Here is a 21490-nt window from a genome sequence, read left to right as displayed (position 1 = left end):
CCCTCTGCCTTCCTCCTGCTTGCAGACACTGATTGAGGCACACCACTTTCTGGTTTTGTAGTCCCTCCCCCCTGCCGCCAGCAGGGGCAGCAGAGAGAATGGGGATATTTTGTAAAATCATTAATATCTCTGTCATTTTTCATCGACGGGAAAAATCCTCGGCACACATACGGCGGAGGGGGGCTCTGAGCAAGGTGGCCAAAAATTACGGCCGTAGGTGGCGGCGTTCTCTCGTAAATCGCAGCACAGATGGCCAAAACCGGTCAAGAAAATACTTTTAGTAATATAGATTATACATACATACATATATATACATACATACATACATATATACATACATACATGGAGAGAGAGGGTGTTTAGGATGTATGACAGTAACACATTCTAAACTCATTAGCGCTGGTCCTAATGAGGATATTTCCTGATGTTCTATTGCTGAGGGACAAATACTGTAAATCCAAATTTAACTAATTTAAATTAGTTACTATTTTTTAGTTAAACTAGATAAACCAATTAAACTAAAGGTTTAAGAAGCATTAGACAGGTACATGGATCGGACAGGTTTAGAGGGATATGGGTCAAACGCAGGCAGGTGGGACTAGTGTAGATGGGGCATGTTGGCCGGTGTGGTTAAGTTGAGCTGAAGGGCCTGTTGCCACACTGTGCGACCCTGTGATTCTTTGACTATTTGTTGCCATGTGACTGAAATGTAACCACCCTGACCCCGTGAGATCGGTCCCATGTCGGTGTGACTTATTTTGATTAAAAAAAGACAAAATGCTGGAGTAACTCAAGGGCCACAGGGTGACCCAGTGGTAGAGTTGCTGCCTCACAGCGCCGGAGACCCGGGTTCGATCCTGACTACGGGTGCTGTCTGTACGGAGTTTGCACGTCCTCCCCGTGACCTGTGTGGGTTTCCTCCGGCTGCTCCGGTTTCCTCCCACATTACAAAGACGTGCGGGTTTGTAGGTTACTTGGTCTCTGTAAATTGTAGGAATGAATTATTGTACCAGTTGATGGTTGGTTGGCCTGGACTCGATGGGCCGAAGATCCTTTTTCCACACCGTATCTCAAAACTAAAAATCTCAGCGGGTCAGGCAGCAGCTCTGGAGAACATGATCAGTGAGCTTTGGGTCGGGACCCTTCTTCAGACTGATTCAGACTTAATTAAACCATATGTTTCACTTTCCAATTAAGTTATTTATACCTGGGTATTTTAAATGAATTTTGTTCTTCTCCTTCATATTCTGGTGCAACTCATCCGTTGAGCTTTCAATAACATGATTTCCTTCTGCTGCCTCAATAAGAGAGTCCTGTTACGGAACCGGTGATGTGAGGACAAGACTTGCAGGACACGACTGCACTGAGCAGCCAGCCCACCCTCTGCTGAAGTTGCAATCAGCCGACGTGGAATTTTAAATGTCTAACATCATCGGAGAATAGATTTGTGAAATTAAACCAATCCGCTGCTTTTAAGATAAATGAATGGATGAATTGAGAGACATACAAGTTGCTACCAACTCAGACAATGTACAAATAGAGGAACAACACTAAATAATAGAGGCAATAAATGAAAAATAGAAGTATTGTTTCATGAAATCAAACTGCTTGAGTTTTAACAACTTCCTGTCATTTGAGATTTCTACAATTGTTTTGTGTAAAGTTATCCTTAATATTGACCTGTTTATGTAGCCTGACCTTTTAAAGTGATTTAGTTTGGTGTGACCTTGTGATTTAGTTTAGTTTAGAGAAACAGCACGGAAACAGGCCCTTCGGCCCACCAGGTCCATGCCGACCAGCGATCCCTGCACATCTTAAATGAGACGATGACATTTGTTTCCTCCTGTACAAAACTCATTCGGGGGGGGGGGACCTAGTGACGAGGTGAGGGGCAATGTGGAACTCATTGCCACAGACAGAGGTTTAAGGCAGAGATAACTGGATGTGTGATTAGTACGGGTGTCGGGGGTTACGGGGAGAAGGCAGGAGAATGGGGTTATGAGGGAGAGATAGATCAGCTATGATTGTATGGCGGAGTAGACTTGATGGGCTGAATGGCCTAATTCTGCTCCTATCAATTATGATCTTATGAAAACTGTGGTGTGCTGGATCCTCCTGCAGGAGGAGATGAACCGGGAATTCTCTACTAAGGTTACAGGGTTACAGGGTTTCCTTTATTGTCATTCAGACCGAAGTCTGAATGAAATTTCGTGCCTGCAGTCATACATACAATACAATACAATAAAAACCAGCAATAAACACATATTAACATCCACCACAGTGAGTCCACCCAGCACCTCCTCACTGTGATGGAGGCAAAAGTCTTAGGGCTGCAGTCTCTTCCCTCCTCTTCTCCCTCTGCGCTGAGGCGATCCCCCACCGGGCGATGTTAAAAACTGTCCCGCGGCTCAATCACCGCGGCCCGGGGTGGTCGAAGCTGCCGCCCACCAGTCCCGCCGACGCAGCCGCTGGCCCGCGGCCGAACCCCGGACTCAGGCCACCGCCACCAGAACGCCGTCCCAGCCACCGGACCACCGCTCCAGCCCCGAGCCGGATCGCCCTCACGTGAGTACCGCCACCATCTCAGCCTCGCGCCAGGCCGCCCCGACATGGGCGCCGCTCCTCCCTCGGGCTGGGCCGCCCCAACATGGGCGACGCATCTCCATAGCGGCTGGCAGCCAAATGGGCACGCTTCTCCTAGGCTGGGCCGCCCCAAATGGGCAACCGCTCTCCCTCGGGCTGGGCCGCCCCGACATGGGCACCGCTCCTCCCTCGGGCTGGGCCGCCCCGACTGGGCACCGCTCCTCCCTCGGGCTGGGAGCCGCCGTACCTCCCCGAGCTCGGCCACTCCGACGGGAGCACCGTTCCTTCCCTCGTGCCTAGGCCCGCTCCTCCCGGGATCGTCACAGCCCCTCATGGAAGCCCTGTTCCAGCCCCGAGCCGGGACCATCGTCACGTCAGCGAGCTCAGGGCGAGTCCTGGCGGGCTCTGCCTCCTGAGCCTCGAGGTCGCCAGCTCCGCCATTAGGCCTCAGCGCAGACGGAGGCAGAGAAGGGGAATACGACAAAAAAGTCGCATTCCCCCCGCAGGGAGAGACAGCAAGCCCTGTTTCAACCCCCCCCCCACCAAAACACAAACTAAAAACCAAAAACTAGACTAACCAAAACGAAAAAAACAACACAAAAAAGCAAAACCAAACGGACTGCAGGTGAGCCGCTGCTGCCAGGGCAGTGCCGCCACTTCCGGACTGTGATTGTGATATCTGAATCATCAGGGTTTTTAAAGAGGAAGTTGCAGCTTTATAAAAGATCAGGTCTTGGTAAAGCTGCCGGAGAAGGGAAGATAATGCTTGAAGCAGAGCAGCCACAAAGATATGCGATGACGGAGCAAGCTAGAGGGGCCGAATGGCAGATTCCTGCTGCTGTTTTCTCATCTTCAATCTCATTATTTTTCTACTTTGAGTTTCCTACAATCCTACTATTGGTTGGTTTAGTTTAGAAATACAGCGCGGAAACAAGTCCCTCGTCATTTCTTTGTAATCTCTCTGTAATTTCATGAGGTCTTGGATGGAGCTGTTCCCAAATCAAGCTGTGATACATCCTGATAGAATGCTTTCTATGGTGCATCTGTAGAAGTTGGTGAGAGTTGTTGGGGACATGCCGAACTTCCTAAGCCTTCTAAGGAAGTAGAGGCATTGGTGTGCTTTCTTGCTCGTCGCTTCAATATGGGTGGTCTAGAAGTTGTTGGTGATATTGACTGCCAGGAATTTGAAGTTTTCAACCATGTCTACTTCGGCACCACCAATGCAAACTGGAGCCTGTGTACCGCTTCACTTCCTGAAGTCGATCACTATCTTCTTTGTCTTACTGAGTGCGTCCAGTCTTGGGGGGAGAGATAACATCAGCTATTGGAGCAATGTGCTTGTTGGGTGGTGCCAACGTCTCTGTGAATAAGCACGTCGATTTCACCAAGTGCAGGAAGTGTGAAAGCCTCATTAGGCAGCATTGGAGGAAGTGATTAACATTGTTAATCTAGCTTCCTTCATCCACCCATAATTAGAATTATTTTTTCAATTACAATTTTCAATTTCTTTGAAGGATTTCAGCTACCGACCAGTTTGCAAAATTAAACTACTCTCATGGTAGATTTCATTTTAGTTTAGAGATACAGCATGGAAACTGACCCTTCGGCCGGCTGAGTCCACGCTGACCAGTGGTCACCCCGTACACTGACACTATCCTACACACTAGGGACAATTTATAATTTACAGAAGTCATTTAACCTACCACAGTGCCACTGTGCCCGCCATGTGATGTTGCCAGAAATGGAGACAGTCTGTAAATGTTCCTGTGGTATAGAAACTTTGTCCCTCCTGTTCTAAAAACAGTGATGCAGGCTCTTCAGCACACTAACACTATCCTACACACACTAGGGACAATGTTTACAATTTTACCAAAGCCAATTAACCTACAAGCCTGCACGTCTTTGGAGTGTGGGCGGAAACCGGAGCTCCCTGAGAAAGCCCACGCAGGTCACGGGGAGAACGTGCAAACTCCGTACAGACAGCACCCGTAGTCAGGGTTGAACACGGAGGCAGCAACTCTACCGCTGCACCACCGTGCCGCCAACGCTGTTGTGTTTGTATTTCTACATAATTCCAGCTAAAGGCGGTGGCCATCCATTAAGAAGCATTAACTCCACAATCTAAATATCAGCAGTTTATAATCTACAGGTAAAGCTCAATACCAGATGCCCCAGATTTGTATTGGGAAGAATTTGCTTGGGCACCAATTAGAAGGTTACTTTAGCCGCACACTACTGCAAGCAAAGAGGATTGATATTGTGATTATTTATTCCTTAATCCCGTCAATGGATTTGGGAAGGTAGTGTGTCGGGCACGTGGTAGTGTGTCAGGCACATGGTAGTGTGTCGGGCACATGGTAGAGTGTCGGGCACATGGTAGTGTGTCGGGCACATGGTAGTGTGTCGGGCACGTGGTAGTGTGTCGGGCACGTGGTAGTGTGTCGGGTCATGGTAGTGTGTCGGGCACATGGTAGAGTGTCGGGCACATGGTAGTGTGTCGGGCACATGGTAGTGTGTCGGGCACGTGGTAGTGTGTCGGGCACGTGGTAGTGTGTCGGGCACATGGTAGTGTGTCGGGCACGTGGTAGTGTGTCGGGCACGTGGTAGTGTGTCGGGCACGTGGTAGTGTGTCGGGCACGTGGTAGTGTGTCAGGCACATGGTAGTGTGTCGGGCACATGGTAGTGTGTCGGGCACATGGTAGTGTGTCGGGCACATGGTAGTGTGTCGGGCAATGAACTTAACATTTTATCCATCTTGAGATCTGGTGAAGACTATCAAGAACTACGGCGATTATGGGCGGCCCGGTGGCGCAGGGTAGAGTTGCTGCCTCACAGCTCCAGGGACCCGGGTTCGATCCTGACTACGGGTGCTGTCTGTACGGAGTTTGTACGCTCTCCCCGTGACCTGCGTGGGTTGTCTCCGGGTGCTCCGGTTTCCCCCCCACATTCCAAAGACGTGTAGGTTTTTAGGTTAATTGACTTCCCCAAAATTGATCACAGTGTGTGGGATAGTGCTGGCGGATGGGGCAATCGCTGGACAGGGGCAATGGGGCAATCGCTGGACAGTGCGGTCTCGGGTGGCCTGTTTCCGCGTTGTGCCTCTAAAGCCTAAACTCATGGAGATGGGAGTTGACCAAAACACGTCCAGTATAATTGATCCAAGCCCCTCCACTTTCCTTGTTCTGGAAGGCTCCTGAAGAAATGTGTGTTTCTCTCACTGGCTGAGAAGAAAGGATGTTATTTAACCATCCCCAGGATGCGAGCTGTAGCACACTTAGTTTCGAGTTACTGCTGTCCATTTGCCCCCAGTATTGAGTGCCGTTGTGAGCGTGTAACGGCGCCTGCTAGCGCACGCAGATATGCAGTTTCCCGCGTTTTTTCACTTGCGCGCATTAGTTCAGCGCTGACCACCATTGTGGCCAGACGTGTCTGAACAACCTGTATACTCGATATCGAACTTGTGAATAAAGATCTGTTGAAAACTCCTGTAGTTGTTTCTCAGACCACTAAAAGCGCACATTTTTAGCAGAGGTCAAACTACACGGCAGATCAGGAAGCACGGCAGACACACACAGGAAGTAAGCAGTGACCTAGACTGCAAACTCCTACTGCAATAATCTAATACTCCTGTTCGACTGGGCTGCAAGTCTAGTTTAGTTTAGTTTATTTCAGAGATACAGCGCGGAAACAGGCCCTTCGGCCCATCGATTCCATGCTGACCAGCGATCACTGGCACTATCCTACTCACGCACTAGAGACAATTTACAATTTTACCGGAGCAAATTAACTTACAAGCCTGTACGACCCAAAACGTCGCTGGCATGACCAGGGACGAGTTTGAGGAATACCAGCGGCAACTCTTAGAGGAAAAGTGAGTGTGGCAACAGTGGAGGGGAAGAGTGACCGGGTGGGGACTCAAGCTGGGGTGGACGTTGTTATATCGTAGAATAACAGTACCAAAGTCAAAGGTGGATAAAAATGCTGGAGAAACTCAGCGGGTGAGGCAGCATCTATGGAGAGAAGGAATAGGCACCGTTTCGGGTCGAGACCCGAGAGGGTCTCGACCCGAAACGTCGCCTATTCCTTCGCTCCATAGATGCTACCTCACCCGCTGAGTTTCTCGACCTGAAACGTCGCCTATTCCTTCGCTCCATCGATGCTGCCTGTCCCGCTGAGTTTCTCCAGCATTTCGTGTCTACCTTCGATTTTACCAGCATCTGCAGTTCCTTCTTAAAGTTGACACGTGCGAGTTATAGATCTATGTACATTTCCTGTATTTATATTCCCATTTCCTCGCTCAGGCTGATCGACCTTCAGAGTGTGGTGAGTGTCGATGAGGAGAGGGGAGGCCTGATATGTCGACGGTGAGTGAAAGTTTGGGTTCTACAATGCCCCTGTGGTCAAGCAACTCAATAAACCCATGGTCGCAACTGAGCTGAAGCATTTGGCATGAATGTGCAGTACGTGCATGTGAAAGGTTGGGTTAAAGTCAGACTCTCAGCCGGAACTCTGCGGCAATAAGTCACAGAATGGTCTTTTCTCCAGATATATACAAGTGTACACAAATATACACAAAGCGGGACAGGACTGCAGTAATATCCCTTTGTTTCCAGCACACATTTGTATAATGTTTATTTAAAGGTCCTGTCCCACGAGCATGCGACTGCATGCGGCAAGCGTGACCTAACGTTGTCGCTTGAGCCATACGGCCTCGCGGGGCCGGTCCCACTTCGATCGCCGGAGCCGTATGGAGTTGTGCGGAGCTGGTCCCGACATCGCGCGGGGCTCTGAAAAACTGACCGTGTTCAAAAATACCGCACGGCAACGGCCTGCCGGCCCGCAGCCGCCTCGACAGGCGCGCGCAGCGTCTTGACGCCGTACGTCACGTGCGAACTTCCCGCGGACTTCGCTCGAACTTCACGTCACTCACTCGACCTCCGCGCGGCCCCCGCTTCCGGTTTGGTCGCGCTCGCCGCATGCAGGTCGCATGCTCGTGGGACCGGCCCTTAACTTCTCCTGTCTTGAAATCAAACCATTACAAAGTATTGCGTGAACCACAAATCATTTATTATAATCTATGCAGAGAGAATAATACATACTGTTGCACTCGTTGCATCATCTCACAGACTGCCGAGCTCAGGGACCAGCAGGCTGTTATCAGTATCTGCATTCCAAATCCCGGGCTGGATTACATGGTGGAATGTGTATCATGCATAATATATGTGGGGATGGCTATATTGACAGAGGTTAACATGGTTGATCTACATCTTTCTGAGTGGTGTGCTCACAAAAATCTCTCTCTGAACACTAAAAAGACAAAGGAGATCATCACTGATTTCAGGCGACATAGAGCAGAGCTCAGTCCACTGGAGATAGGGGGCGAGGAGGTGGAGAGGGTGCCTAGTTTTAAATTTCTGGGGATCAACATCAGTGAGGATCTTAAATGGTCTGTGAACTCTGCTGTAGTTGTAAAAAAGGCGCAACAGAGACTTTACTTCCTCAGAACACTGAGGAAGGCCCATCTGTCTGCTAAACTGCTGGAGTCTTTCTACCGCTGTTTGGTAGAAAGCATACTGACTTACTGCATAACTGCCTGGTTTGGGAACTGTTCAGCAGCTGACAGAGCAGCTCTCCAGAGGGTGATAAAAACTGCCCAGGGTATCATTGGACTCCCCCTGCCTCCTCTGGAGGACATTTACCACTCCATATGCCGCAGCAGGACCTGTAATATCGTGAAAGACATTACACATCCTTGTCACCGCCTTTTCACACTGCTGCCCTCAGGAAAAAGGTACAGGTCGCTAAAGTCACGCACCGCCAGACTCAAGAACAGCTTTTACCCATCAGCAATCTTGGAACTGAACTCTGTCTCGGGAGCGGGTTATGGGAGACAGTGTTAATTTATGTAAGCGTGAATCCATGGGTGGGTTTGGGGAGGGAGGGAGGGTAAAAAGTATGAGTATGCGAATGTTGAAGTTCTTTTAAATGGAGAGACACAGTAATCTCATTGTATGTGACACATGCAATGACAATAAAGCATTCTGATCTGATCTCCCCAATGAACTATCAGAAAAATCCCACCATTCAACCCCCCCCCCCTCTCTCCTCACCCAATATTCTCTTCCACCATCGACCCTTCCTACCACTCTCTGCCCCACAATCTTCCCCTTTCCACTATCTCCTTCCCTCCAACTTCTACCTCCCTCTGCCCCGGGATGGCGGGACTGTCATATGCTGGTAGAATGGAGCAGCTGGGCTTGTACACTCTGGAGTTTAGAAGGATGAGAGGGCATCTCATTGAAACATATAAGATTGTTAAGGGCTTGGACACACTAGAGGCAGGAAACATGTTCCCGATGTTGGGGGAGTCCAGAACCAGGGGCCACAGTTTAAGAATAAGGGGTAAGCCATTTAGAATGGAGACGAGGAAACACTTTTTCTCACAGAGAGTTGTGAGTCTGTGGAATTCTCTGCCTCAGAGGGCGGTGGAGGCTGGTTCTCTGGATGCTTTCAAGAGAGAGCTAGATAGGGCTCTTAAAGATAGCGGAGTCAGGGGATATGGGGAGAAGGCAGGAACGGGGTACTGATTGTGGATGATCAGCCATGATCACATTGAATGACGGTGCTGGCTCGAAGGGCCGAATGGCCGACTCCTGCACCTATTGTCTATTGTCTCATTTCTCCTCACACCATCTCTCCCCTTGCACCATCTTCAAGAGTCAAGTCAAGAGTGTTTTATTGTCATATGTCCCGGATGGGACCATGAAATCTTCACTTGTTGCAGCACAACAGAATATGTGCATATGTAAACATAGTACATAATGGGGAAAGAGAAAAATAAAGTTCAATGAATAACAAATATAGTGCAATAATAATATAGTATTTTGCAGCTCAGAGCTCCGAGCTTATTCGTTGAACCATCATTCTGACCTATCTACCTCATTGGAGACCCTCTGACTATCTTTGATCGGACTTTTCTGGACATTTTCTTGCACTAAACTTTATTCATGTTATTCCCTTATCATGTATCTGTACACTGTAAAGGGATCAATTGTAATCATGTATTGTCCTTCCGTTGACTGGTTAGCACGCAACATAAGCTTTTCACTGTACCTCGCTACACGTGACCATAAACTCAACTCAACTCAATCCTCCGTCCTCCACCTCCCTCCCTCCCTGCACCATCTTCCTTTGCCTCCTCCCACCGCCACCACTGCCCACCAGCACCACCCTCCATCCCACCACCCTTCTCCCACCACCCTTCTCCCCACCACCCACCTTTCTCCAGCCCACAACATTGTCAATTCCTGCCGGGGTTTGTAGTGTTGGAGGAACCTCTGGTCAGCCAGGCTTTAACCTCAGTGCTAAGTGGTTGCAGGCTTGGCAGCTACAGGAAGCATCGCAGCAGATGCCCGGGTGCGTGAGACTGGGGCAGATTTATTACATGATCCCAGGGATGAGTGGGTTAACATATGGTGAGCATTTGTCGGCAATGGGCCTGTGCTCACTGCAGTTTAGAAGAATGAGGGGGGACCTCATTGAAACTTACCGAATAGTGAAAGGCTTGGATAGAGTGGATGTGGAGAGGATGTTTTCACTAGTGGGAGAGTCTAGGACCAGAGGACGCAGCCTCGGAATTAAAGGACGTTCCTTCAGGGATTTCTTTAGTCAGAGGGTGGTGAATCTGTGGGATTCTTTGCCACAGAGGGCTGTGGAGGCCAAGTCAGTGGATATTCTTAAGGCAGAGATAGATAGATTCTTGATTAGTACGGGTGTCAGGGGTTATGGGGAGAAGGCACAGAGGGAAAGATAGATCAGCCATGATTGAATGGCGGAGTAGACTTGATGGGCCAATTGGCCTTATTCTGCTCCTATAACTCATGACCTTATGGACACAGTGTTGCAGGAAATGGGTGACCTTTCTTGCGGAGGTCAGCAAATTGTGGAGCTGGAAATCTCAGATATCTCCACATCACGGTAAACGTTGAAATGTGACGTTCTGGTCTTCGATGCGAGTCCTTCCTCAGTCAGCATCTCAGAAACCAGTCGGAATGAGCGACTGTTGTTCATCGTTCCTCTTTGATACGGCAACTAATTCTAATATTTAAAATCCTCTTTTGTTTATTTCTGCAGCAAGGCTGGGACCGTGGAACACAATGTGTGGCCAAGTGTGACTGTAAATGCTCAAAGAAAGATGAGCTCCCGTTTCACAAAGGGGACATCCTGACCATTATAGAAGTCGTTAATGTAAGTACGTGTTGGCCAAAAAACATCCTTACGCGATTCCTGAACTATATACCGCAGATGATGGAGTTCTGAGAAAGAATCAGAAAATGCTGGAAAGAGAATCTAGAGTTAATCATTGGCCTCCACAGACAGGATCCTCAGTTAATCTTCCCTTTGCTTTCATACCCAGAGATGAGACAACGGCCAGTATATCAGCCTTTATCTATATATTACTAAAAGTCTGATCTTGACCACTTCCTCTTGTTCTGTATAGTGACTTTAGAAAAACGCTGCCACTTACGGCCGTGATTTTTGGCCATCTTACTCAGAGTCCCCCTCCGCTGCGCAGGACAAGAGGATTTTTCCCATCGATGAAAAATAAAAGAGTTATTAGTGTTTAAAAAATGTTGAGATTCTCTCTCCTGTCAATCATGTCATGAAGGCCACGCCCCTTCTGGTGGGAGGGGGGAGGAACTATAAAACCCAGAAGTGTGGGCGTGGCTCATTCTCTGCAAGATGGTGGAGGGAAAGGTCACGACTCGCTGTCTTTAGTGGCTTTGCACCCTGCTTGAAATGGTATGAAATTGCACTTGAATTTGGTGGCCTTGCACCCTGCTAGAAATGGAATTTCAAGGAATAGCCGTGAGTCAACTGCCAGCCCACCAGCCGTGAGTGAGTGAGCTGCCAGCACAACAGGCTTGAGTGACTGAGCCGCCAGCCCAAGAATCCATTCGGCCCACAATGTCCATACTATCCCTCTGGAAACCAGTCCCTTCAGCCCTCAACACCCATACTAGCGCTCCAGAAAGCCCCCTCCCCCCACTGGCCACCAATATTGGAATTGGTGGAGAGGTGGAATATTGCGTTGGGGGACCAGCCCTCCCGTGTGATGCTGGGACCCAACGGGTCCCACTTAGTCTAGTAAGTTTTATAAACTTAAATTTGAAAGGCTTATATGGAGTGGATGTGGAGAGGATATTTCCAGTAAAGGGCGAGTCTAGAACTAGAGGTCACAGCCTCAGAATAAAAGGACGTACCTTTAGAAAGGAGATGAAGAGGAATTTCTTTAGCCAGAGGGTGGTGAATCTGTGGAATCTGTGGAGGCCAAGTCATTGGGTATTTTTAAGGTGGAGATTAACAGATAATTGATTAGTGCGGGTGTCAGGGGTTATGGGGAGAAGGCAGGAGAATGGTGTTGAGAGGGAGAGAGAGATCAGCCATGATTGAATGACGGTGTGTACTCGATAGGCTGAATGGACTAATTCTGCTCCTATGAAAGATGTAGTTGTGCGATGTCTAATTTCACCGGTTAACTGACTGCATCCTATTTATTTGAACCAGAACAAAGGTTTGTACAGGGCAAAGAATAACAAGACCCAGGAGGATGGGCTAGTATCCAGGAGCAAATTACGAGAGCGGGAGGCCATTCGTGTAGACCCCAACATCAGCCTCATGCCGTGAGTACTGTTCCAGTTACTAGCTCAGACATGGCGGCTTAAACAGTGGCTGGGATTCAGGAGAGATCTCCACCTGGGTAAAAGTCCGTTTAGTTTAATTTAGAGATACAGCGCGGAAACAGGCCGTTCGGCCCACTGAGTCTGTGTCGACCAGTGATCCCCGCACACTAACGCTATCCTACGTACACTAGGGACAAGTTTACATTTCTAATTAACCTACAAACTGTGCGTCTTTGGAGTGTGGGAGGAAACCGGTGAAAGCCCACGCAGGTCATGGGGAGAACGTACAAAGTCCGTTCAGACAGCACCCGTGGTGAGGATCGAACCCGGGTCTCCGGCGCTGTGAGGCAGAAACTCTACTGCTGCGCCACCGTACCACTAGTTCAGTTTAGTTTATTGTCACGTGTACTGAGTGAAAAACTTGTTGTTGTGTGATAACCAGTCAGCGGAAAGACAACACACGATTACAACCGATCCCTTTACAGTGTGCAGATAAGGGAATAAGGGTCTGGACCCGAAACGTCACCCATTCCTTCTCTCCAGAAATGCTGCCTGTCCTGCTGAGTTACTCCAGCATTTTGTGTCTATCTCTGATTAAGGACAGTCCAAGGGTCACCAATGAGGTAGATAGTAGTTCAGGACCGCTCTCTGGTTGTGGTAGGATGGTTCAGTTGCCTGATAACAGCTGGGAAGAAACTGTCCCTGAATCTGGAGGTGTGCGTTTTCACACTTCTGTACCTCTTGCCTGATGGGAGAGGGGAGAAGAGGGAGTGACCGGGGGTGAGACTGGTCCTTGATGATGCTGCTGGCCTTGCCGAGGCAGCGTGAGGTGTAGATGGAGTCAATAAAATCAATAGATTGTAACAGGTGATTGCAGATCCACTTGTGGGACCAGCATGCAGAGATCCACTTGATCGGACATTGCTGGGTTTATCTTGCACAAAACGTTACTGTTTCTGTACACTGTGAATGACTTGATTATAATCATGTCTTGTCTTTCCGCTGACTGGTTTGCACGCAACAAATGAACAGTCAGGCAGCATCTGTGGAGAACATGGATAGGTGACGTTTCACAGAGTGCTGGAGTAACTCAGCGGGTCAGGCAGCATCTGTGGAGAACATGGATAGGTGACATTTCACAGAGTGCTGGAGTAACTCAGCGGGTCAGGCAGCATCTGTGGAGAACATGGATAGGTGACGTTTCACAGAGTGCTGGAGTAACTCAGTGGGTCAGGCAGCATCTGTGGAGAACATGGATAGATGACGTTTCACAGAGTGTTGGAGTAACTTAGCGGGTCAGGCAGCATCTGTGGAGAACATGGATAGGTGACGTTTCACAGAGTGCTGGAGTAACTCAGCGGGTCAGGCAGCATCTGTGGAGAACATGGATAGGTGACGTTTCGGGTCAAGGCCCTTCTTCAGACTGATTCTGACATTATGATCATATGTTTCACTTTCCAGTTGAATTATCCTCTTGCTTTTCTCAACTGAGTCTTTTTCTTCGAGTGATGCGTTGGGTCGAGACCCTTCTTTAGACCAAAACTAGAAGGGTCTCGACCCGAAACGGCACCCATCCTCTTTGTCCAGAAATGCTGCCTGACCCACTGAGTTACAGTTTGACTTACACAAGCAGAAACGTTTCTCCTGGTAGCTCAGGGCACCAAGGTGCTTCCTGCCAACTATTCAGCCTTGGCTATATGAAGTCAGTCGAGAGAAACTGCGTGGAAATCTGTAATCACAGCTGGAGAAAGAACAAGATGCAACAGATATTAAGGAAGTACTTTAGACTTTAGAGATACAGTGCTGAAACAGGCCCTTCGGCCCACTGAGTCCGTGCCGACCAGCGATCGCCCTGGAATACACTGCATCAAATATTGATGGAAATGGTCTTAGTAACAACTTTCAAACTAGAGGTCTCAGTTCAGTTTAGTTTAGTTTAGAGATACAGCGTGGAAACTGGCCCTTCGGCCCACTGTGTCTGCACTGACCAGCGATCCCCGCACACTAACACTATCCTACACACACTAGGGACTTTTTTTTACATTGATACAAACCTGTGAGTCTTTGTGTAGATTAACCCTTATTAATTCATGCCATTTATAACCTTCACCACACAAATATGCATGCCACCCTTTACATGGTATTACGGTACTACACAAAGACTCTCTCTCTCGCTCGCTAGGGCTCTAGTTAGAAAGCCAGACGCAAGCAGCAACTGGCTGTTGAAATGCTCCAGTGTATTTGATGAAATTAAGTTGGACTTTATCAGGAATGGGTTTTATTATAGGGCCGCCAATAAACATGGTGTCAGAAGTGGGATACGAACCCACGCCTCCAAAGGAGACTGCGATCTGAATGTTGTGATGCCTCCCAGTATGGACTGGACTTGTTTCCCCAGCGAAGGATGAGGTGTCTGCTGGAGGTTATTATCGTACACGTGCAGGTCGTGTCTGCAAGCCAAACCCGCTAATTGGGAAATGTACTGGCTGTACCTGAACTGTGCATGACCTGTTTAGTTTATGTGCTCACATACGCAGTAAAATAATAAATGCCCCACCCTATACTGGTTTTTCATATTTACTCCACTAACCACTGTATATGCTTCTTTGAGGAGAAGGATGTAGGTTAACCCTTATTAATTCATATTTATACCCTTCACCACACAGATGTATGTGCATGCCGCCCTTTACATGGTATTACGGTTCCACACAAAGACTCTGGCTCTGTCTCGCTCGCTAGGGCACTAGTTAGAAAGCCAGACGCAAGCAGCAACTGGCTGTTGAAATGCTCCAGTGCATTTGATGATATAAAGTTGGACTTTATCATGAATGTGTGTTATTATTGGGCCGCCAATAAACACGAGGGAGTTTAGTTTTATTGTTCGTCACATGTACAGAGGTGAAGTGTAAAGCTTTTGTTGCGTCCAGTCAGCAGAAAGACCAGCGACGCATTTACAGTGTACAGATAAAATTATAATGGAAATTGCAAGGCAAAGCCAGTAAAGTCCAATCAAAGATAGTCCGAGGATCATCAATGAGGTGGAGGTGATTGTTTCGGAGATAACGTTTGTGTTGTTAAGCCTCTGTCCCACTGTGCGAGGTAATTCAAGAGTTCTCCCGAGTTTCCCCTGATTCCAACTCGGAGAATTATGGTAATGGCCGTTCGTAGGTACTCGGGGCTATCGTGGACATTTTTCACACTGTTGAAAAATCTTCACGAGTTTACCGCGTTTCCCGGGTACCTGCCGTTAGCGTTACGAGTCGTTAAGATACGTCCCGAGCTCCGACGTACCCGCTACGTACATTCTGCGTACTTACCACGAGTTCGATTTTTTTTTAAACTCGGGAGAACTCTTGAATTACCTCGTACAGTGGGACAGGGGCTTTACAGTGAAGGGCGTGAGAATAGACGGTTCTTTCAAAGAACTGGCCATTCACAGCGGGACAAGTGAGTTCTCTCTGTGATTCATGAGTCCAATTCCTCGACATTCCCTGCACGGAGTGTGCATTCTCCCAGCCGCTCCACAATCTCACTCTCACTCCTGTCCACTTTTCACTGGGCAGTTGGAATTGTAACACACCAAGGTGTAACTTGTAACTCCATCATGCCTACTGACCCCCCACCATCGAAGGTCCATCACAGTACTGACCCCCCCCACCATCGAAGGTTCATCACAGTACTGACCCCCCACCATCGAAGGTTCATCACAGTACTGACCCCCCCCACCATCGAAGGTCCATCATGCCTACTGACCCCCCACCATCGAAGGTCCATCATGCCTACTGACCCCCCACCATCGAAGGTCCATCACAGTACTGACCCCCCACCATTGAAGGTCCATCACAGTACTGACCCCCCCCCCCCACCATCGAAAGGATCTACAGAAGTTGCTGCCTCATATGACATATGACATACTCGTGTCTCTTTTGGTTTATAATGTAAAGATACAGCGCGGAAACAGGCCCCACGGCCCACCGAGTGCGCGCCGACCAGCGATCCCTGAAAACTGACACCATCCTACACACACTAGGGACAATTTACAATTTTACCAAGCCAATTAACCTACAAACCTGCACGTCTTTGGAGTGTGGGAGGAAACCAAAGATCTCGGAGAAAACCCACGCAGGTCACGGGGAGATCGTACAAAGTCCGTACAGACAGCGCCCGTAGTCAGACTTGCCCAAACCGGCCGACATCCCCCATCCACACCAGTCCCACCTGCCCGCGTTTGTCCCATAACCCTCCATACCTGTCCTATCCATGTACCTGTCTAAATGTTTCTTAAACGTTACGATAGAACAAGCAAGACATTTCTCTTGTGTAGAACACCGTTAACAGTTCAGTCTATTGTCACGTGTACCGAGGTACAGTGAACAGCTTTTGTTGCATGCCATCCAGTCAGCGGAAAGACAGAGTGCCGCAGTAACTCCGTGGGTCAAAAGACATGGACTTCTTGCTCATGTTTGTGTGTTCTTCCTTCTCTGAGGTGGTTCCACGGGAAGATCAGTGGTGAAGAGGCAGTCCTGGTGCTCCACCCTCCGGAGGATGGACTCTTCCTCGTTCGAGAGTCCATTCGCCATCCCGGAGACTATGTGCTGTGTGTCAGCTCGAACGAGGAAGTCAGTCACTACCGCGTTATTTATCAAAATAATAAACTCACCATCGATGAAGGCAACTATTTTTACAACCTGATTGAACTCATCGAGGTAGGTCATCGAATGACTGTTCGTGCTACTTTACTTCCAGTTTTATTCAATGCAAGAGTGTGAATAGCAGGATATCATAAGGTCAATAGACAATAGACAATAGGTGCAGAGTAGGCCATTCGGCCCTTCGAGCCAGCACCGCCATTCAATGTGATCATGGCTGATCATCCCCAATCAGTACCCCGTTCCTGCCTTCTCCCCATATCCCCTGACTCCGCTATCTTTAAGTGTCCTATCCAGCTCTCTCTTGAAAGTATCCAGAGAACCGGCCTCCACCGCCCCTCATCTCCGTTCTAAATGGCTTACCCCTTATTCTTAAACTGTGGCTCCTGGTTCTGGACTCCCCCAACATCGGAAACGTGTTTCCTGCCTCTAGCGTGTCCAAACCCTTAATAATCTTATATGTTTCCATAAGATATCCTCTCATCCATCTTAATTCCAGAGTACACAAGCCCAGCCGCTCCATTCTCCCGGCATATGACAGTCCCGCCATCCCTTGTGAACCTACGCTGCAATTTTAAGTGTAAAATTGTCCCTAGTGTGTGTAGGGTAGTGTTAGTGTTCGGGGATCGCTGGTCGGCACGGACTCGGTGGGCCGAAGGGCCTGTTTCCGTGCTGTATCTCTAAACTAAACTAAAGTGATTGTGGGTGATGCCAGTGGGGGAGCACTCTCTATAATTAGAATGTTAGCATCACCTAATCATAGGTGTTGATTGACAATAGACAATAGACAATAGGTGCAGGACTAGGACATTCGAGCCAACACTGGTATAAATACCATGTAATCAACTCCTGCCCCTGGACTTAATCAGTTTAATTTTGTCACAGAGTGTAATGGAAATATTACCCGGGTCAGAGTGTTTGTAGGAAGTATTTGTGAAACATTGTTAAGCAAGTAAGATAGCGGAAGTTTAAAAATAGTTGAAATACAGAAGCTATAAAAAGAGCAGGGTATAGACAAAGATGCTGGAGAAACTCAGCGGGTGAGGCAACATCTATGGAGCGAAGGGTCTCGACCCGAAATCTCGCCTATTCCTTCTCTCCATAGATGCTGCCTCACTCGCTGAGTTTCTCCAACATTTTTGTCTACCTTCGATTTTTCCAGCATCTGCAGTTCTTTCTTAAACACAGTGTCTCCGGGGTAGTGGGTTGTGAAAAGGGAAGTGAGATTGTCTTTTTAGAGCTGGTATACAGAAACAATGAAGTTTGTACGTGGGAAATATTGAGCAAGATATCTTACTTGCTAAATTTGGCAAATAAGCTGCCGTCTTTAATAAGAACAAAAACCGCAGCAGCAGTCAGCAGGTTCTGAAGAAGGGTTTCGGCCCGAAACGTCGCCTATTTCCTTCGCTCCATAGATGCTGCTGCACCCGCTGAGTTTCCCCAGCAATTTTGTGTACCTTCGATATTCCAGCATCTGCAGTTCCCTTTTGAATACTATGTATTGGTTGAAGAGAAGCCGGGTTAACATTTCATGTTTGGGATCCTTCACTGATGGCAATAGACAATAGGTGCAGGAGTAGGCCATTCGGCCCTTCGAGCCAGTACCGCCATTCAATATGATCATGGCTGATCATCCCCAATCAGTACCCCGTTCCTGCGTTCTCCCCATATCCCCTGACTCCGCTATTTTTAAGAGCCCTATCTAGCTCTCTCTTGAAAGCATCCAGAGAACCTGCCTCCACTGCCCTCTGAGGCTGAGAATTCCACAGACTCACAACTCTCTGTGAGAAAAAGTGTTTCCTCGTCTCCGTTCTAAATGGCTTACTCCTTATTCTTAAACTGTGGCCCCTGGTTCTGGACTCCCCCAACATCGGGAACATGTTTCCTGCCTCTAGCGTGTCCAAATCCTTAACAACCTTTTATGTTTCAATGAGATCACCTCTCATCCTTCTAAACTCCAGAGTGTACAAGCCCAGCTGCTCTATTCCCTCAGCATATGACAGTCCCGCCATCCCGGGAATTAACCTTGTAAACCTACGCTGCACTCCCTCAATAGTAAGAATGTCCATCCTCAAATTAGGGGACCAGAACTGCACACATTACCTCAGGTGTGGTCTCACCTGGAGTATGGTGCAGATGTGTGTAGGAACAGGCCATCACAAAGTTTGTCATGACATCAGTGTTGCCGGCACAACCAGTGTTCTCCACAGCCACACTGCAGCGTGTGACTGTCCCTCCTCACTGGGCAGGCGGCTATCTCGTCAAGCGGCAAGCAACCAAATAGTTTAACCTGTTACACAAAATTGCTGGAGAAACTCAGCGGGTGCAGCAGCATCTATGGAGCGAAGGAAATAGGCGACGTTTCGGGCCGAAACCCTTTGGGTTTCGGCCCGAAACGTTGCCTATTTCCTTCGCTCCATAGAACCCTTCGGGTTTCGGCCCGAAACTTTGCCTATTTCCTTCGCTCCATAGATGCTGCTGCACCCGCTGAGTTTCTCCAGCAATTTTGTGTACCTTCGATATTCCAGCATCTGCAGTTCCTTTTTGAACAGTTTAACCTGTTGTTGTTTTGTTTGTTCATTTTATTTCATTTAGCATTACATGAAAGATGCATGCGGGCTTATCACCAGGCTAACAAAACCCAAACTAAAGGAGGGCACCAAGTCAGCGGCAGAGGAGTTCTCTAAAGGTAAACGAGTGAAAGGGAACAAGGTGCTGTAATACTGTGCACGGGCCTGGCGCGTTTAAACAAGCTTCATGTTTCGTCTATAATAAACTACATCTTTGGTCCTCAAACATTATAGAGGTTAAGTGCGGCACGGTGGCGCAGTGCCTGAGCCACTCCTCCATTCAATCATGGCTGATCCCTGCCTCCTCATCCCATTTTCCTGCCTTCTCCCCATAACCCTCGACACCGTGTGCTGTCCATAGAACTAGTGTACGGGTGACCGATGATCAGCATTGACTCGGTGGGCCGAAGGGCCTGTTTCCATGCATATGTCTAAGCTAAGCTAGATGTTTGTGATGGTGGGGAGGGCTGTGGCCGTGAAGGGTTGGGCTGGGTCTGCATATTGGAGTTGCCGGACCAGGTGACCAAGCAGTCGGTCAGGTTACTTCTGACAGAAGTGTGTTAGAGTATTGGGCGACTTGCCAAATCTCTTTATATTTCTCAGAGAGTAGAGGTGCTGGCACCTCTTCTTCACGATCACATCCACGTGCTGGGCCAAAGGCAGGTTAGCCAAGACACTACTGCCCAGAGAGCTGCCCCAGTGGAACCAGCGCCACTCCCGAGACCTCACAGAGAGATGAATGAATGAATGAATAAGTTTATTGGCCAACTATTCACATACAAGGAATTTGCCTCGGTGCTCTGCCCGCAAGTGACAACAACATACACTGACAGTTAGGAATGACACATAAAACATTGAACATTAATAATAAAATATTATTGATTAAACATGGGAATTAAATAAAATATGAGATGTGTACAAGATGCCTCCCAACTATCTCAACTCTCAACTACTTTTTGCTGGTAGTTTGAGTTGAGTATTGGTTGTCAATGGTCTTCCTAGCGCGGGGATCGTTGGTCAGCGTGGAATCGATGGGTCATAGGGCCTGTTTACGCACTGAGGTAAACTAAACTGCACAGTAAACCCAAATCCTGTTGGAACGTAAACTAATCACAGATCGGTGAGACTTTGCTCCGTGTCCAGCTTCATTGTCACATTTAAATAGATGCTCTTGTCTTTCCTTGACTCTGGCCCTTGTTTCTTACAGCTGGATGGCTACTGGATATTCAACAGCTGATATTAGGAGATCAGATTGGCGAGGGGGAGTTTGGAGGTGAGTGTTGAATGATTTGCTTCCTGCTCATTGAGTGTTCCGTGGGTGGGTTGTGTATCTGTGTTCCACACTCGGTCTGAGCTAGTGGCCCAGGGTTGAGGGTGCCTCACTTCAAATGGTCTGGTGGTGGGCACTGAGTGACTGATGAGGTGGACGTAGAGACCTCCATAAATGGGGCAGGTAGTGTCTGCTGGAGTGAGCGGGTGGGCAGCTGGTTTTTGAGGTGCTGTATTGCTGCTGCTCCTTGAAGTTCTTGCCTTGACATTCCTAATTTTGTCCCCAATGAACGGTCAGGCAGCATCTGTGGAGAACATGGATAGGTGACGTTTCACAGAGTGCTGGAGTAACTCAGCGGGTCAGGCAGCATCTGTGGAGAACATGGATAGGTGACGTTTCACAGAGTGCTGGAGTAACTCAGTGGGTCAGGCAGCATCTGTGGAGAACATGGATAGGTGACGTTTCACAGAGTGCTGGAGTAACTCAGCGGGTCAGGCAGCATCTGTGGAGAACATGGATAGGTGACGTTTCACAGAGTGCTGGAGCAGCGTTCTGTGTAAGAAAGAACTGCAGATGCTGGTAAAATCGAAGGTAGACACAAAATGCTGGAGTAACTCAGCGGGTGAGGCAACATCTATGGAGAGAAGGAATGGATCAACATTTTGGGTCTGAAGAAGGTTCTTTTCTCTCCATAGATGCTGCCACCCGCTGAGTTTCTCCAGCATGTTGTGTCTA

At 48.4% G+C, this 21490-nt stretch overlaps 1 protein-coding gene across 3 annotated transcripts in view; it reads left to right on the top strand.

The window, feature by feature from the left end:
• Window positions 1-21490, top strand: part of matk (megakaryocyte-associated tyrosine kinase) — a 45463-nt gene that overhangs the window by 11350 nt on the left and 12623 nt on the right. For 2 of the 3 annotated variants that reach the window (XM_033047240.1, XM_033047239.1), the window contains 6 exons: window positions 6885-6947; window positions 10717-10830; window positions 12151-12266; window positions 16753-16972; window positions 19511-19604; window positions 20693-20758. In XM_033047240.1, the coding sequence (XP_032903131.1) occupies window positions 6939-6947; window positions 10717-10830; window positions 12151-12266; window positions 16753-16972; window positions 19511-19604; window positions 20693-20758 (619 nt within the window). In that variant the 5' untranslated portion in view covers window positions 6885-6938. Of the gene's footprint in view, window positions 1-6884; window positions 6948-10716; window positions 10835-12150; window positions 12267-16752; window positions 16973-19510; window positions 19605-20692; window positions 20759-21490 lie in introns of those variants that run through there. The other variant, XM_033047241.1, reaches the window with a different exon arrangement.

This window comes from Amblyraja radiata, chromosome 29, assembly GCF_010909765.2.
Source record: "Amblyraja radiata isolate CabotCenter1 chromosome 29, sAmbRad1.1.pri, whole genome shotgun sequence".
Taxonomy (NCBI): domain Eukaryota; kingdom Metazoa; phylum Chordata; class Chondrichthyes; order Rajiformes; family Rajidae; genus Amblyraja; species Amblyraja radiata.
The sequence above is the reverse complement of the archived record's forward strand: the minus strand, read 5'-3'. Positions and strand labels throughout refer to the sequence as shown.